The 18,444-nt window shown below is 36.7% G+C and overlaps 1 protein-coding gene and 2 pseudogenes across 2 annotated transcripts; 1 reads left to right on the top strand and 2 right to left on the bottom strand.

The window, feature by feature from the left end:
* The first annotated feature begins 142 nt into the window (after positions 1-142).
* On the top strand, positions 143-2,167 carry LOC120165788 (annotated as a pseudogene).
* A 291-nt stretch (positions 2,168-2,458) lies between these two features.
* Positions 2,459-4,109, bottom strand: LOC120165828 (probable calcium-binding protein CML48). 2 transcript variants are annotated; one of them, XM_039175266.1, is made up of 6 exons: positions 3,968-4,109; positions 3,667-3,928; positions 3,353-3,399; positions 2,986-3,158; positions 2,858-2,876; positions 2,459-2,683 (listed from the first exon to the last, which is right to left on the bottom strand). In XM_039175266.1, the coding sequence occupies exons 1-6, from the start codon at positions 4,055-4,057 to the stop codon at positions 2,573-2,575; spliced, it is 702 nt and encodes a 233-aa protein (XP_039031197.1). In that variant the 5' UTR covers positions 4,058-4,109; the 3' UTR covers positions 2,459-2,572. The 2 variants fall into 2 exon arrangements, with proteins under 2 accessions (XP_039031197.1, XP_039031196.1); XM_039175265.1 differs by having other exon boundaries at positions 3,667-4,109.
* A 1,566-nt stretch (positions 4,110-5,675) lies between these two features.
* LOC120165787 lies at positions 5,676-8,292 on the bottom strand (annotated as a pseudogene).
* Between the last annotated feature and the right edge of the window lie 10,152 nt (positions 8,293-18,444).

Genomic DNA, 18,444 nt, shown 5'->3' with positions numbered 1-18,444 from the left:
GCCATTGTTTTTTTTTAATCCGGTTATATTCTCCTTTTTTGGTTTTTTCCCTCCCCTAGAGATACACATGCAAGGATAAATACATATACACGTATATATATATATATATATGTTAACCACATTACAGACTGGCCATTGTTAATCGGGTTCAGGAGGAAAGAAGATTGCGAGGGTTACCTCCGCTTGTATTGTTCAAGCTTCGACCCCGAACCGGTTCACGAGTGTCATCGTCAACGCCCCGACATCTCTTGGATGATCGATACACCTTAGTGCAGTCGAGGAAGATGGTGTTGGGTTCAGTGGGTCAATAGGATGGCTCCTTCCTCGACAAAAAAACAAATCGTGGATGGTTACGTGCTGACCTGCGTTCCATTCCCGACCTCGGACCGTGAGATTCACACTCATAGGCTCATATTTTCCAATTTTTTTCTCTATGGTTTGAATAGAAAGCTTATCCAAATTTGCTAGCAACAAAGGTAAATGTTCATAGGGACAACTTGTTGGAGAATCTATGCTCTTCACATTCTAAGATTATCATTATGTTTTATCAAGATGAATCTAATATACTCGTACCGGACATATATCCATATTTGATATATTTATCCAAATCCGATCCGATCTGTATAAGTTTCAAACATAACTTAAAAGAACCTATGTATCACTGCACATGCAAGCATGGGTGAAATACTAACTCTTCATTTAGGCTTTGTTGATAAATTGACTTTTGTACCATACTCCATTTTGCAGATCGACTTTTGAAGTATTTTGGCCAAAGTAACTGGAAAAATTTAGGATAAATTATATTTCAGGTCATTCAATTATTAAGTCGGTTACAACAAATCATATTTTTCCTAAAATTTATAATTTAGTACTCAATTGTTGCTTGATCCGATGGACTCACTTGGTTTGACATCATTGTAAAAAAACTAAATTGATTAACCTTTTAATTATAAAAGGTTAAATTTATTAAATTATTTCAAATTTTAAGGACAAACTATTATTGAACCAAGCCACATCGAACTTTCATTTCAAATTTAACGGTGGAGTGACATATTTACGCAATGTCTTTAGTTCTTATTCTGGCTAACAACGTTAGGTTTTTAAACTGAATTGAGAAAAAGAAAAGTTTAGAGAACTATTCACAGAAAAATACTTTAAGGGTTAATATAAAATATGATATAGTTCAGGGGCCAACTTGTATTAAAAACTTTCCCTTATATTTGCTCTTTGAAGAATGTCAAAACCCTAAACCCCTAAAACACACACACAGTAGAATCAAGTTTCTCCCTCTTACAAGTGCTGAGTCGATTACCATCACTTTTATGTTCCCTCTGCTTCTTTGATCTTTTACAAGCTTCTCAGTAGAACTGTGAGCTTTTTATTTATTTATTGAGGATTGGAAATTGTAGTGGTTAACGTATGTTATATTTTATAACACGTACGTCCTACGTACACACAAGTGTTTGAACCCAAGACCTTAATCATTGAGAGCCGGTTGATGGTTCGCATAATTATATAATTATAGATTATAATGAATCTCGAACGTTGAATGTTTTCTGAAATACTATGAAAAGGTTCCAAGTGTTTTTAAAATTTGAAAACTAACCATTGTTATGTACAAGTGATCTGAATAACAGAATAGGTGTTTTTGAGTGTGTAATTGTATACGTCAACCACTTGACAAACTGACCAATTGTTATTCAGATTTAGAGATAAAGATGACAACTACGAAGGTTACCTCTCCTTATTTTGTTCGAACTTCGATCCCCGAATCGATTCTCGTGTGCCATCGTCACGGTCCGTTGGTCCCGACATCTCTTGAATTTGCTAAGAACATCTCTAGACCTTTTGGCCTGAAATGTTCCTCCAAGTACATAACACCAATGGCAGCGTACAAGATTAAGCTTGTAGGACTAGATGGTGAGATGAGTGAGTTTGAGGCCTCTCATGATGAAAACATTTTAGATGCAGCTGAATATGCGGTAGTCGCGCTGCCTCATGATTGCGGAGCCGGAACTGTGTCGGGAAGATAGTGTCTGGTTCGATAGATAAACCGGACGCCACATTCCTCGACGAAAAACAAATTACGAACGGTTATTTTTTGGCTTGCGTTTTATACCCGACTTCGGACTGTGAGATTCATACCTATAATTACATCGACATTTGACTTGATTATTCGAATTTGATTAATATAAGTTTCAAACTGAATTTTAAAGAAGATGATTATGGATGAATAGTTTGGATCTTTACTTTCACAACCAACCTTGAGATGAAGTTTTTTAATATTGAGTCAATGGACGTACTATTTTTTCTCTTATACTGGTATATATTAGTGTTAGTATAACCTAGAGTTTATCGTTATTTCAGTTTTTTTTATACAAATATACCTTAATCATATAGTTTTTTATACAAATATATCTATAAAAAATATAAATTTTAAAATTATTTATTAACGCTTACGTTTTACAGAAAATTTACCAAAAGTTACAATGAAAGATGGAATTTGATCAAGCCAAACTCATAAAAAACCAAGGTGATAATAATTTCATATCTAGGCTGAAATACAAAGGCATCAATCATATGAAACAAGAAATGGAATTACCATGCACAGGAATGAATCGTACGAAAAGGTCGCCGAGCCTGTATATCTTTTATCCTTTTCCTTGAACTTGTCGGTCAGACCCTGAAATTACAACAAGCTCTTCAATCGAACAATGGCAAATCAATGTAAACATGTGCATGCAGATTTTACACGGAATGCATGTTCGTGTCGACAGATTCAACTGATTGAATCGGTCGAACCAATAAGCATTTTTCCAGATGAATGGACATAGCTAAAAAGAGAACAATATTTCACCTTAACAATCATCCCACATCTGCAAATCAAACAGATGATGAGAAAACATCGGTCAGATTACATTTCAAATCTTTGAAGGGGGGAAGGGGAAAAATTAAAACAAAAAATGAAAAGAAAAGAAGCCTTACTCGACAAAGCTGTCAAAATCGAGTTCGGCCTTTCCACTTCCGTTTTCGTACTTGGAAATTAGAAGTTGAAAAACAGGAGGTGGAACTGCATATCCAAGGCTGTACAGAGCATCCCTTAGTTCCATCAAATCAATTCTCCCACTTCTATCTTTATCAAATCTCTCGAATATTGCCTACAAACTCCGAATCCATTGAACGTTAATCAATTGATTAAAGATGTCACACAAATACCATGTTGATCGAACACAAGAATGTTGGTTACAAGTATTACATTTCATACATATGTTCGGAAATATGGCAAACAGAAGGGTTAGATATGAACATCTAAAGTGAAATGAAAAATCAAAGGAAACGTTTAATCATTTACCCGCCAATAACCAAGGCAGCTCCAGAGTGCAGCAAATTCCACAGGCCCTGGAATTGAAAGTTTTAGCAACAATCATATATATATATATGCTTAACCCAACTCAAAATACTTGTTTAAGATGATACTTGCATCCCTATTCAAATTTGAATCTAATAGCTTAGCATTTAAGCACAGGAAAAACACCACGGAAGTTCAATAAACAGAGCCATTAAGTCTGGGGTTCAAGTTTCATTTATGCAGATAATATCTTCAACCTCACGTTGGGATTATATCAATAATAAAGCAGAAAAAGGGGGAAAAGGAATGAATTTTACCAATCCTGTGGGAATCATAAGGATTCTTGAACAAGAACATGAGCAACCTTATAGTCCTAAGATTAAACCTCTGGTAACCCGAGGATAGCGCCTGCTGCAATTCGTGTTCATCGATGAATCCACTTCCATCCTTATCCACCATTTGAAACGCCCTCACGACATCTGAACGTGTTCCTGCCGGAAACCCACCGCTCTGCACATAACTTGACGACGGCCGAGGTGGCGCCGGCTCCGGAGGAGGGTGTCCGTAGTAGCTCTGGTATTGGTTCTGCTGCTGCGGAGGTGGAGGCGGAGGCGGAGGCTGGTGCTGTTGGTGGACGTAGGACTCTAGAGGCAACTCCGGTGCCGACGGCGCCGTGGAATGAGATGAATTGTACCTTGAAAAACCCATTGATTTCAATATTCGAAACACAATTATCTCTTTTCCTGGATTTTCCCCCTCTGTTGGTATCTGATAAAATGATAAACTGAAACCCCGATTTCGATATCTTTGTTATTTATAAGATAAATTATTATTTTAATACTTAAATTATTAATTTTGATCTATTTTACTGTCTCAACTTTTAATTTTTTAAAATCATATTTAATATTAAATTTTGAAAAAATTAAAAGTTTAGGTATTAAAATAAATCAAAATTGATATTCTAGGTACTAAACGTGTTAAGTTTTTAGTGGAGGGTATAAAAATGAAATGAAAACTAAATGTTAGGTATGATTTTGAAAAAATTAAAAGGTTAAGTATTAAAACGGATCAAACTAATAATTTAGATACTAGATGTGTAATTTATCCTTATTTATAAACAACGACGGATCTAGAATTTTTTTTAGGATAAACGCAAATATGTTAATAATATAATTTTTTATATATAGATGATATGCATAAAATGTCAATGGACAGACATATATTAATAGAAAAAAAACTTCAAATTTTAAAGAAGGAAATTTGAATTCTAGGAAATGTCAGTGTGGACACTGTTTATAAGGGATAAATTAACGTTTATTCCCTAAACTTTATATTTTCCTTAACTTAGTCTTTAAACTTTGTTTTGGTCCACATTTGCCTCATAAATTTTACATTTGTTTCATTTTAATCTTCTTAATAATGTGACATTTCGAGATTATATAATGTGGCACATCATCAGAATTCCAAAAGACTGAAAATATGCAACACAAAAAATCCAAATTCAAGAACCAATAAAAATAAATAAAAACTATAGAGCCAAATTTCAAAAGTTATCAAATTCAAAGACTAAAAGTTATTTTATCTTTATTTATAATAATAATCCAAAACAAATATCCATAATGATTGTGTAGTGCAATTTTTTTTTATAGAAGTATGTATACTTGCTGATATTTACTTTTATTTTTAACATTTTAAAAATATCAAAATTAAAAATTTATTAATATTTTAGATGAATTTATAATGAACACATGTCAGTATAAAATAGGATACAATTTACAAATGATTATTGAATTACGGTAAAATGATCTTTTTAGTCATCTTTCAAAAGTTATAAAATAAACATTAAACTTAAGATTTTGTTAAATCCTAATTTGGTTCAATGACATTATTGCCATGCTATTTTTATGTTCATTACATTTTGATCCTCACATGTTTTGAATATGTCATGAAGGGCTCTAAAAGTTTCACTTCATCCTTTCAAATGCCCTTTATGGACTCTCGAACCAAACCGGTCCAATCGAATCGACCTTATAACATGAACCGAAAATACGGAAATCACATGTAAACATAAAGATATGAATATCAAACGGGTCATACAGATTCAACATTTAACTTGAATAACATTTGGTGCACAAACATTTTACTTTAAAAAAGAAGCCCAATCACACACCTTAAGAACTAAAAAGAAGCCACAATTTGTGGAAATGGCAAGGGAGTTTGATTAAAAATAAACTCTCCATCCCACCACTTATAATCCATTCTAACACGAGCAAATCAATACGGCCGATATCGCCGCCCACTATCGCTTCCACCGTGTTTTCCCCTGCTACTCGAACTGCCGCCACTCTTGCTGCTGCCACCTCGACTGTGTCTCTGATGTACAGGCGGGCTTTGAGGTTGTTGCGCTCCAGGTTGTTACCTGCATTGATAGATGATCAAGGCTTTTAATCCTTGGGTGTATATTATTGATATGGCCTGTGGGGGTTGATAGGAACTGAAATATCCGGCTTTGCATGGAAAGAGCAAGGATACAAATTTCAAAAAGTTTGAAGTATTGCAAAGGGAATAAAGTTATTGATCTTACAGCACGTATCCAGTCCGGCCATCGGGTAGAAGCATCGGCGTCATTGACATGCCGCTAGGTGTTGCTCCCATTCCGTAGACTAGGGGCTGTAGGAGAATATATATATATCAGATAAAATCTAGAGAAAAAGAAAAACATGAACCAAGTAAATCAAAGGATGATAACTGATAAAAGGTATTGAGGATAAGCTTTTGCCTTGTTCCCTCAAGCAGCCATCGGCACTCGAAAAAGGGAAGAAAATGTAGTAAGGATTTTTTAACATTAAATCGGAAACAAGATAGAGAGACAGACATCCCGAACTTTGAGTTTAATCTTGTAGAGGAACTTTTAGTCATAAATTATACAAGTGTCAAAGGTGCTCATGGGAATATCTCGGATATGCGGAATGGGTAAAATGCAGAGATAGAATGAAAATGAAAACGTAACAAATATGCATGGAGAAATATATCACCTGAGGAAGGCCTGCAACACCGTATCCTGGACCTAAAGCACCATAGGCACCCCCAACGAGACCATACCCGACCTGAGGTGGATAACTAGGAAGAAAACCCGAAGCCTACGAACTTGACCCCCCAGATGTCTTTTGATCTACTTGTGGCTTTGCAAGAGAACATTCCACAACTTGGCCTGAGAAAACGGAACAATAACATTCGGAAATACATCCACTAAACAAAAACGTAAAATGGATAAGAACTCAATAATCACCATCTAATTCATATCTTTCTGTGTTCTTGAGTGCTTCCATGGCACAAGATCTCTCTGCAAAGTGGACAAAACCAATTCTATTTCTCTCTTGTCCGGGTTTTGCAGGAGGCAGAACCACTTCAGTGATTTTTCCATGATGCTCAAATAGCTTCTTTAACTGATCTTGTGTCACATCCTTTGGCAAATTCTTTACGTAAACTGCCTTTACCTGCATAGGATGGGTTACCTTAGATTAACAAATCGAAATTACAATAAGGAAGACACATGCATTTGTGTCAGCTTAAACACAAAAGAAAATGGAACATATCATCCAACGAGACATGCATGAAACATAAACTACCAAAAGAAACCTGCTGGAAGTCGGGAAGTGAAAGAGAGAAACTAAACCATACCTGAGAAGCAGCAGAAGAATCGGCATTCTTAGGATCAGCCCAACTCACAGTAAGAGCATTAGCACCGAGCCTGAATTCCGGGTTCATCATCTTTTGCCTTGAATACTCAGCACATGCATTGTTATAGTACTCAACAAAGGCAAAGCCCCTGTTATTACTTGTGTTCTTCATATCCTGCTAGCACAAAAGCAAATACACCGAGGCATTACCACTGAACGGCCCCAGAGATCAAAAGTGCCAATAATATGAACTACTAGAAACAACAAAACAAATACACAAGGCCAATAAACTAACCTTCACTAATTCCAAACCAGTAACTCCGGGCCCAAACCTTTGACACAACCTTCCTCAGGTCTTCCTCCCCCCAGCTTCTCGGAATATTACCAACAAACAATCGATGCTTTGATTGGGAAGTAGAACACCTAACTTTTTTACCCTGAGAGAGAGAGGGACTGAAAAGTTACTCGGCAACCAAAGAAATATGATTGAGAAGACCAAACATAAGAACAAATAACGTTGTTGTCAGAAACAAAGAGAAAACAGAGATGGGTACACAGATAATCTGTAAGTTGCTTTCAGGTTATGAGATGCAACATTTTTTAGTTTGGATAATATTAATATATGAGTCTGTCACCTTAAATTCGGTGTTATTTAGCCCATCAATGGCTTTATTGGTCAATTCTACGCTTCTAAAAGTCACAAAAGCAAAGCCCTTGTTTTCACTAGAATCTTTGCCTTTCATAATCCGAACCTACCATCATAAAGTATGATGCATTAGTATTAATCTCAAAAAGGGAAAATAGTTTCTCACATTTAGAAAAAAAGTGTACCTCGGTAACCTCTCCAACAGATTCACAAAAGCCTTTCAAATCCTCCTGAGAAACATTATGAGGAATGCCTCCAATATATACTTCAGTACCATGAGGAGGACGAGCAAGAACCTCAGCATGTGTCCTCTTTTCATCCTCGTCGAGTTCTCCATCGGCATTTTCAACATCCTGATCTTCTTCTTCTTCTTCAATTTCTTCTTCCACCTCTTCTTCCTCTACCTCTACTTCTTCATACTCCACCTCTTCTTCAATGATTTCCTTGGGATCGTTAACTTCTTCAAGATCAATCCTCTCAGCAGACTCAACAGGCTGTTCAACCTCATCCAGTCGTTCAGAATCCACTGATTCAGCAGCCGTACTTGCCTTTGGCCTCGGCATCTTATGTATCTATTTAAACAAGCTTGCAAGGCAATTCTGAAGATGGCACAGAGGCCAGAAGAATTCAAGGGGAGAAGTACACACATATCGAAAGGAGGAAACAAAAATGATGGCCACAAGGATTTTCAGATATGTATCTCAATTGAAACCCGTGTCATGAGATAAAGACTCAAAAGGGGGTTGCAAGGTTAAAGACTTTCACCAAAGGAATAATTAAGCATTAGATTTTTAAAGAGAAAGGAAAAAGATATGTCTGAATTATAATTAAGAGGTTTATGAAGTGGTGCAAGTTGTCAAGGGACGAACTTGCTCAAAATCAGAACAAGAGTCGCATGACTGCTGTCGAAAAAAGAGAGAAAATATTGATATGATTAAGCTTAAGCCAGCTTCATTCAAAACGTAATGCAAAGCGACAAAACAAAATTATAACATAAAATCAAGCATGATTAGTTCAGATATACATAAGAGGAAAGAAATGAGATTACTATGGAAAACGAAAATCAAGCAACTAACCTAATCAAAATATAATACCAGCCCCGAACTAAATAAGCACCGAAATTCTTACAGATATCATAGTTTGTTCGGAAGAAAATAAAATTCATTATCAATAAAACAAGTTATATGATAGTCCACAGTTTCTATACTATTATTCAGCCTTCAGAGTTCATGCAAAGCACGGAGAAGGTAAACAAACAATCATATTCCATATATTTTCACATTTTGAGTGTTGACTTAATCTTCGAAACCTATTCATAGCTCGATCATAACAGAGTGTAACCATTCAACAAACTCAAGAAACGAACATATTTTTCTATATTCCTTCTCAATATTATCTAAAACTTTTGAGGACAATAGAAGAAAGAGAAAATAACCTCAGTGACCAAAAATGCCTTACAATATACGAATTTAACCAACTTTTTTTGGATTTGCCAAAATGACCAACAAATTCGCAACGCGAATTCCAATTTCGCAACCCAGTTTCCAATTTCGCAACGCGAATATGTAAATCGCATTGCGATTTTCTAAATTCGCATTGCGATATTCTAAATTCGCAACAAGATAGTCAAATTCGCAACGCGATAGTCAAATTCGCAACGCGAAAGTCAAATGTTTTTACGTGAAACACAATATTAATTTCGCAACACAAATGTAAACAGTATTATCGAAAATCATCTCTAACCTAAAACCCTAAAGCACAACTCAGTCTCATCTCCATCTCTCACTCTTTACGGCGACATCCGTCCCCATCTCCGACGAAATCCGTCCCCATTTCCGACGAAATCCGTCTATCTCCATCTCTCATATCAACCCTCACAACCATTCACGGTAAGAAATGGAAAATCAACCACCAAGGGTTAGTTTTTTAATCTCTTATTTTTATTTTGAAATTTTTGTATTATTATTAGATTAACCATTTTACTAAGATTGCTAAATTCATTCGGTTGCTGCCAATACTGCTAAACTGTTTAGTCTTTAACCCTGTGAAGTTAGTGTTTGTCTTTGTTTTGTCTTTTTGTTGAAGAAACCCTAAATCGCAACACCAAATTCGCAACACGAAAATGAAAATCGCAACGTGAAACTAAAATCGCGTTGCAATTTTCATTTTCGCGTTGCGATTTTCATTTTCGCGTTGCGAATTTAAGTTTCAAAAACTTCTTTTATTCGCCAAATTGAAACTTGAATGAATTGTATTACTTCAACTAAAAAACAAAGACAAATACTAACTTCACAGTATTGCTAATTTAAGTTTCAAGAACAAACTACTACTCTTTATGTTGTCCTTGAACCTGCACTAAACCTATATGTTATCCTTTTAAATGTTTATATAAGTGCTTACTTTTGGAATGTTATCTGATGTATTTTGTGAACTATGATGGAATAATGACTTAGGTGAATACCGTGCTAGTTTGAAACATATTTGGCTTTGTTTCACTGTTTAATATCATGTCTGTTTGTAATGTATAATTTGTAGTTTTTGGTATATCTAACTTGGTATGTTTATTGTTTTTGTAGAAATTTTTTTCGGCTCAATTGACCTTAAGGAATAAATTAAGTATAGCCACTACAATTGCGTCGGCGCTTACACCTCTACAAAGAAAATTGTTTGAGGATACTTGCTTCGGGCCATGGCTGAAAGTACAACATCCTGGTGGAGATGCTATGTTGACACATTTGTTTATTCAGACCATGACTAACGATCTACCCAGGGGGTACAACGTGGTGATGAAGAGATATGGTTTCATTTTCCTTCGGCACCGGCGTATACTTGTTTTGGGCGGGAGGAGTTTTGCTTAATCACCGGTTTACGATTCGGACACGATGATGTAGGTCGGTACACTAGTCATATCGCCCGCCCATCATGGTTATATCGGGTTTTTCTTGAGCTGGCAAAGTCGAAGCCGAGTATACATGTCGACGACTTGAAGAGATCATTTGATAAATATGGTTTTACTCGGATGGATGACCTTGATGTTGTCCGAGTATGCCATTTACTACTTTTGCATGCCGGCTTTTTAGGCAAAGAGGGCAGACAACAAATCTCCGAGGATCTAATATTATTGGTAGATGACCTAAATGCATGAAACCTGTTTCCGTGGGGTTCATATATATGGAAAGCTACCTGGAAGAAGTTGTCGTCTGCCTTCGAGGACCGAAAAAGTTTGCGGGGCGATGGTTCTAAATACACTTTGAAAGGCTTTACTTGGGCTTTTAAGGTAAGAATTTCTATATAATGTTTCCAAAATTATAATTAATTATTTAACAATTACTAATGTTTGTGTATTATATTGTTTGTAGATTTGGATATTTGAGGCTTTCCCCAGCATGCAGACATATGCGATAAAAAGATCAAATGATATTCCTAGGGCTATTACCTGGAAGAGGAAACGCATGTTGGATTGGGAAGACTTACTCCCATATACGACGATTAATGATGTAAGTTAACACACAAATACTACCAAATATAAACAAGTTATTACTAGTACACATTTAACTTTGTTTGAGCTTTTATATTTTTAGGAGGCCAACTACCCATTACAGAGGCTGACACCCTCAGATGCTGAGCTAGCCACTGATTGGTGGCAAGCTAGTAAGCGGTTTTTTGATGGGACGGATGATGAGCACCCCCCACTTCGAGAGCCATCACCCCATCGGGCCGATTCTATAGCTCGACACCCCGGAGCCATCACCTGGTCGAGCCTCTTCTCCACCTCCACCATCACATATTCCATCATATCATAGAGCCTCTTCTCCACCATCACCTCATGATAGGCGACCGGCAAAGAGGCTCTGTCTATCTCCATCTCCCTGTTCTCCACCTCCACGGGATGAGTTAGGGGAATTACGTGATGAGGTCGGTGCTTTGCGTCATAAGATCGGTACTTTGCGTGAAGATAATGGTGCATGGTGTGATGAGGTTCGATCTTTACGTGGTGAGGTGGATTTTTTAAGTGATGACAATGGTGCGCTACGCGGTGAGGTATCTACCTTACGTGATGAGTGATAACTATCGTTTCGGATGTCAAATAATTCCTTATTCTCAATCAATAAATAAAGGAAATACGTAGTATAGAGAAATAAGGGTCAAATCCTCAGGGACTTAGAAAATCACAATTTAATGTTTGAATGGTTCTAACCAGGCGAAAATAGTAAAAAAGGGGGTTTGTAATATGAGATTAAAATGGTAAAAATAAATAAAAAACAATTTAAATAAAAATAAGAGTATGAAGATTGTGAATAAATACGGTAAAAGTAGCCTCAAGCTTCGCTTTGATTCAATTTCCTTTAGATCATCGAATAAGATTTTCTCTTTGGGATTCACGTCGGTTACTTTGTCTACAAGGGCTATCCTTGTGACTCTATCTTGTATACCGAATACCCAAGGCAATCTTTGATTCCGGCTTTGGTAGTTGATTCTAACAACATCTATTGTCGTAGATCAAATACCGTTTAAGTTCGTGGCGACCGACTCGGATTGTTGTTTCTATAACCGTCAATTCCGATCTCAATTCTCTCTTGGCGAAGCTATCTCGCCAAGTGTGTTCCCAGGAAGTCGAATTGCTTTCTATAAGCCGAATCTTCCTCCCACACGTTTAATCGCAACAACTTCTTGACCAAAGTCAATCTTCGATTTTTGAAAACTATTTTGATTTTGAAAAAATAAGCGCAGAGATTGAGAGAGAGATTCTGAAGATATTAAGGGACCGTTTCAATTCTCCCGTTGGAATTGAATCATCGCGACAGCTCTCGGCTTATGAAAAGTTTAGCTAAGCATGACAAAAGTCATACTTAGCATAAAAAATAAAACTTGAAAATAAAGAAAAATAAAAAGAACTTGAAAAGGAAAAGAGAAAACTTTTATAAAAACTAGAGAGAAAAGAAGAATGTATTCTGAATGATGATTTTAGGCTTACCCCAAGTGGGTATTTATAGCCTCTCAAAGCCTAAAGGATAAGAAAAGAAAATAATACAAAAGATAATTGTTTTTAAATTTAAATTCAAACTTAAACTAGTCTCCTAATGCAACTCTACTCGTCAATCTTCCAGAAGGCGTGCAGACGAAGTCTCCTAGAAACCGCCGCTGACTGGACCTTCTAGAAACTGCTATGTCAGACCGCGTCATGCCCAGAGTCGTGCCCATGTCTCCAACCGTGACTAAATAATAAAAAAAATGCAGAATTCGCCCGTTTTATCACCAATTCTGGAAAGTAAGGACCTGCACGAAAATAGACATAACACAACCAAATCAGCAGCAATAACTTCACAAAATCAAAGAAATAACGAACAAATATTAACGATTCTGAACACTCATCAAATTCCCCCTCACTTATCTCATGCTTGTCCTCAAGTATGATTAACCAAATCAGTCAAAAACTTCATTAAACGTTCTTTGTCAAGTTTCATATTCAAGGAAGCAAGGTAGAGACCACAATAACTATTGAAGTCAAGAAATCAATCAACTGAACATCACCAATTGAAACAAGTCAAGTGCAATTGTAATATCTATTCATTCATAAATCTCAATGCTCATAACTCAATACCTTACCGGGATTCACTCAGATCACTCAATGTGTTTGGGGTAAAGAAACACTCAATGTCAGAATCGACACGATATTACCATAAGCCTGCAAGCAAATCAAATCTCCACTACTAATAAGAACAAGATGCATAAATCAAAGGGTCTTTTATTGGTTGTAACGTGGCTTAGGTAAAGGTGGCGAAAAGGCTAAATATATGGCTAAAATTCAAGGCAAGGAACTAACAAATAATAATCTCAACTCCATCAAAACATTAAGCACAACAAGATAAAAAAAACGACATATCAAACAACAATTTTCTCGTCGAAATGCATTTTTTCTTTTTCACACTTTTGTTGTTTTGTTTTCCATTTCTTTCTTTCATATCTTTTTTTTTTCTTTCGAACAGTTTTTTTTTCGAACTGCTATTTTTTTTTCAACATTTTTTGTGATGAAGAATACAATGGTAAAATATTCACTTGCCCTGAAAAAGGTAGAAAAGAGGGATAAAATAAAAAGGCTCGGGTTTATGAATATGGTGGAAACAAAGAAATGGAAATAGGCTCAAAAGTGGTTAACTAAGGGAAAATATGCATGGGTAGGCTATTTAGTGGGGGAAACGGAATGGTTAATCCTAAGGTGCCCAAATCATTTTTAAGCATCATGTTCATGTATAATCTCGACAGTATTTAACATGCAGGTTCTAGAATACCAATGCCAAATTCAACACACTCAATCAAACAAAATGAGAGCGAAAATGATATGCTCGTAAAGGCTCAAATCTCACCAAATTGTTTCATGCATTGAGCTAATCACATTTCAACCAACAAAGTCATGGAATATCACAAAAATACCAACTTATCACAATTCATGCTATTCGTTATCAAGAATATCCTAACCTAAACAATTATGTGTTCCCAAGCAAGCATAGCATTCCAAAAAATTTCAACAAGACAAAGATAATTAATGAAATTTCCGACCAATTCAACCAACACATACTAGATTCAAAGCATAAAGATAAGCGAAATGAAATTCAATCCTACACTCTACTCCCCCTCACTTAAAGCGTTTTGCCTCAAAACGAAAAAAAAAAATTAAAGTGCAAGAGAAGGAACAGAGTACTCCCCGTATTTACTGTCGACCGGTCTCCTTAGAAGTGTGCTAACGTGCACCGTTACATGCTCCTAGGGGTAGAATTTGGCATTGTTCGGACGATAATCTCTCAATTCTTCGTTGTTTAAGTTTGAAATTCTTGCAAAATTAAATAAAATATGCTTAATCGGAAAAAAATAAAAGAAAAAATAAAAATAAAAATATAACGGAATTGAAAATAATGGGTTGCCTCCCATGAAGCGCTTTATTTAACGTCATTAGCTTGACGACCTGGTTCAGACTACAGGTTTCGTGACAAATACTTCCGCTTCATTCGCTTTCTCCAACTAAGAAATTCCTTATGAGAAATTTGAAAATTCTCACAAAGATTTCTTCGGATATTTCCCAATTTTAAAAACTTGTCCAGAAGAATGGCCGTCAAAACATCTTTTTTACCAAAAATTGATTTCTTCAAACAGCTCCTTGATGATTTCGACGTAATTTTTGATGACTGCAAAAAGGAATGTAAATCTTTAGTTTTTAAAGGAGTTGAGATCAAATTTGAATCAATAACTGAAATATTTTTCAACTCCCTTATGTCGTCTTTTTTATCATCAGATTCCTTGCATAAATCATCAACAAAGTTAGATTCATCATCAACAGGTTCAAAAATGCCAACAAAATTAATACTATGAATGTTATCCGGATATCCATTGCTTTATAGACATCAAATTTTAAGATCTCACCATCGAACTCCATAGTAAGAATACCGCTTTGAACATCAATCTTTGCATTTGCCGTGCTCAGAAAAGGACGACCGAGGAGGATTTCAGAACCAATGTTGCTACGATCATTTTCCATATCAATCACATAAAAATCAGCAGGGAAAATTAAGTTTTCTACCTCCACTAGAACATTTTCTATGAGTCATTCAGGATAAATTATTGATTTGTCGGCTAGCTGAAGTGTAACTCTCGTCTCCTTCAAAGGCTTGGTGGAAATTAAATTATAGACGGAGAGAGGCATTACATTGATAGAGGCACCTAGATCGCACATAGCTAGCTTGATTTTAACCTCACCAATTTTTACAAGGTATTGAAAACATACCTTGGTCTTTATACTTCGGTGGAAGCGGTCGTTGGAAAACTGCTGAGACGTTCGCGCCTAAATCCACTTTCTCGACCCCGATAAGCTTCCTTTTAGTCATACAGAGATCCTTCAGAAACCGACAATACCTTGGAACTTTTCGGATAACTTCGAGGAGAGGTATGTTAACTTCTACCTTCCGAAGTACGTCTAATATTTCCTTTTCCTCAACTTTTTTATCCTTTTTAACTAACCTTGATGGAAAAGGCGGTGGCACATCGTAGGGAGATGGCTTCGGATCGTCCGTTTGTTCTTCATCGTTCTCTTTCTGGGATTCTGCGTCAACTGCTTCTTCTTTACTTTGGGAGTTCGAATCTTCTTCTTTCTTCCGGGATCTTGCGCTTACCTCCTTAGGGTCTGGTTGTTCAACAATTGTACCGCTTTGGAGGGTGATGGCGCTAACATTCTCTATTGGATTCGATTCAGTTTGTGATGGTAGCCTCCTTTGTGACTCTAATCTCCCCACGGTTTGAGCCAGTTGGCTCAATTGCTTGTCCATCTCTTAGAAGTGGGTTTCAGTTCGAGTCTGGAATTTCTCCTGGGATAGTGCTAACCTCTCGACAATCAATTCTAATGATGACTTCTGCGGGTTGTTGCGGTGGTGGAGGTCTCGCTTGATAGCCTTGATTCGGTCTCAGGTTCTGCGCATAACTGAAGTTCGGATGGTCCCTCCATCCTGGGTTGTATGTATTACCATAAGGATTATAAGCTCTTTAGGGAGGTCCCGAGAAGTTTCCGACTACGTTGACTTGAGCTGTTGCATCGTCTTGAATCAGTGGACAACCGTCTGTTAGATGATCAGGCAATGCACATATTCCACATACTCGGTTTTGTCCTGTCTTTCCTGCAACAAGAGAGTTTACGACTTCATTTAACTTATCTATTTTACTTTCCAAGGAAGATGAACTTATCTCATGAACCCTTCGAGAAGGTTCATTATTTGCGTGGAACTATTGGGAATTTGCAGCCATCGTCGATATTAAGTCTCTAGCCTCGGTAGGAGTCATATTCACCAAGGCTCCACCGCTAGCAGCATCGATCATCTTCATTTCCAGGGGCGATAATCCTTAATAGAAGTATTGAATGAGTGTTTGTTCGGTTAGCCCATGTTGTGGGAAACTAGAACACAACTTCTTAAACCGCTCCCAGTAGTCGTAGAGCGACTCTCCATCAAGTTGCTTGATTCCAAGTATTCTCCTTCGTAGTTCACTTACTTTTGCCGTAGGGAAAAACCTGTGAAGAAAAAGACGAGTCATATTAGCCCATGTAGTAACAGAATTAGGAGGAAGATAAAATAACCACTCCTTAGCCGAGTCGGCTAAGGAAAAAGGGAAAGCTCTAAGTTTTATTTGGTCCTCGGTTACTCCCTGTGGTGTCATGCTAGAGCAGACCATGTGAAATTATTTGAGATGTTTGTGTGGATCCTCGTTTGGCAATTCGCGGAATGTAGGGAGGAGATGAATAAGGCCAGTTTTCAACTGGTATGGAGTTTCGCCTTGGGGAAAATTAATGCACATAGGTCCTTGTACAGTGGGTGCCGCAGCTAACTCCCAAATAGTAGGTTCGACCATCGGATTGCAATAAAGGAAATACGTAGTATAGAGAAATAAGGGTCGAATCCTCAGGGACTTAGAAAATCACAATTTAATGTTTGAATGGTTCTAACCAGGCGAAAATAGTAAAAAAGGGGGTTTGTAATATGAGATTAAAATGGTAAAAAATAAATAAAAAACAATTAAATAAAAATAAGTATGAAGATTGTGAATAAATACGGTAAAAGTAGCCTCAAGCTTCGCTTTGATTCAATTTCCTTTAGATCATCGAATAAGATTTTCTCTTCGGGATTCACGTCGGTTACTTTGTCTACAAGGGCTATCCTTGTGACTCTATCTTGTATACCGAATACCCAAGGCAATTTGATTCCGGCTTTGGTAGTGATTCTAACAACATCTATTGTCGTAGATCAAATACCGTTTAAGTTCGTGGCGACCGACTCGGATTGTTGTTTATATACCGTCAATTCCGATCTCAATTCTCTCTTGGCGAAGCTATCTCGCCAAGTGTGTTCCCAGGAAGTCGAATTGCTTTCTATAAGCCGAATCTTCCTCTCCCACACGTTTAATCGCAACAACTTCTTGACCAAAGTCAATCTTCGATTTTGAAAACTATTTGATTTTGAAAAAATAAGCGCAGAGATTGAGAGAGAGATTCTGAAGATATTAAGGACCGTTTCAATTCTCCCCGTTGGAATTGAATCATCGCGACAGCTCTCGGCTTATGAAAAGTTTAGCTAAGCATGACAAGTCATACTTAGCATAAAAATAAAACTTGAAAATAAAGAAAAATAAAAGAACTTGAAAAGGAAAAGAGAAAACTTTTATAAAAACTAGAGAAAAAGAAGAATGTATTCTGAATGATGATTTTAGGCTTACCCCAAGTGGTATTTATAGCCTCTCAAAGCCTAAAGGATAAGCAAAGAAAATAATAAAATAATACAAAAGATAATTGTTTTTAAATTTAAATTCAAACTTAAACTAGTCTCCTAATGCAACTCTACTCGTCAATCTTCCAGAAGGCGTGCAGACGAAGTCTCCTAGAAACCGCCGCTGACTGGACCTTCTAGAAACTGCCATGTCAGACCGCGTCGTGCCCAGAGTCGTGCCCATGTCTCCAGCTGTGACCAAATAATAATAAAAATGCAGAATTCGCCCGTTTTATCACCAATTCTGGAAAGTAAGGACCTGCACGAAAATAGACATAACACAACCAAATCAGCAGCAATAACTTCACAAAATCGAAGAAATAACGAACATATATTAACGATTCTGAACACTCATCAATGAGGTTGCCGCTCTACGCGAGATTGTTTCATTGTTGCACAATGAGGTTAATACTCTACGCAATGAGGTAAATTTGTTTAATACTATACTAAAAATGCAAATAACTTTTTTTT

Source organism: Hibiscus syriacus, unplaced genomic scaffold (assembly GCF_006381635.1).
Source record: "Hibiscus syriacus cultivar Baekdansim isolate YM2019G1 unplaced genomic scaffold, ASM638163v2 tig00111614_pilon, whole genome shotgun sequence".
NCBI lineage: Eukaryota > Viridiplantae > Streptophyta > Magnoliopsida > Malvales > Malvaceae > Hibiscus > Hibiscus syriacus.
Note: the sequence above shows the minus strand (reverse complement) of the source record. Positions and strands in the feature narration are given on the sequence as shown.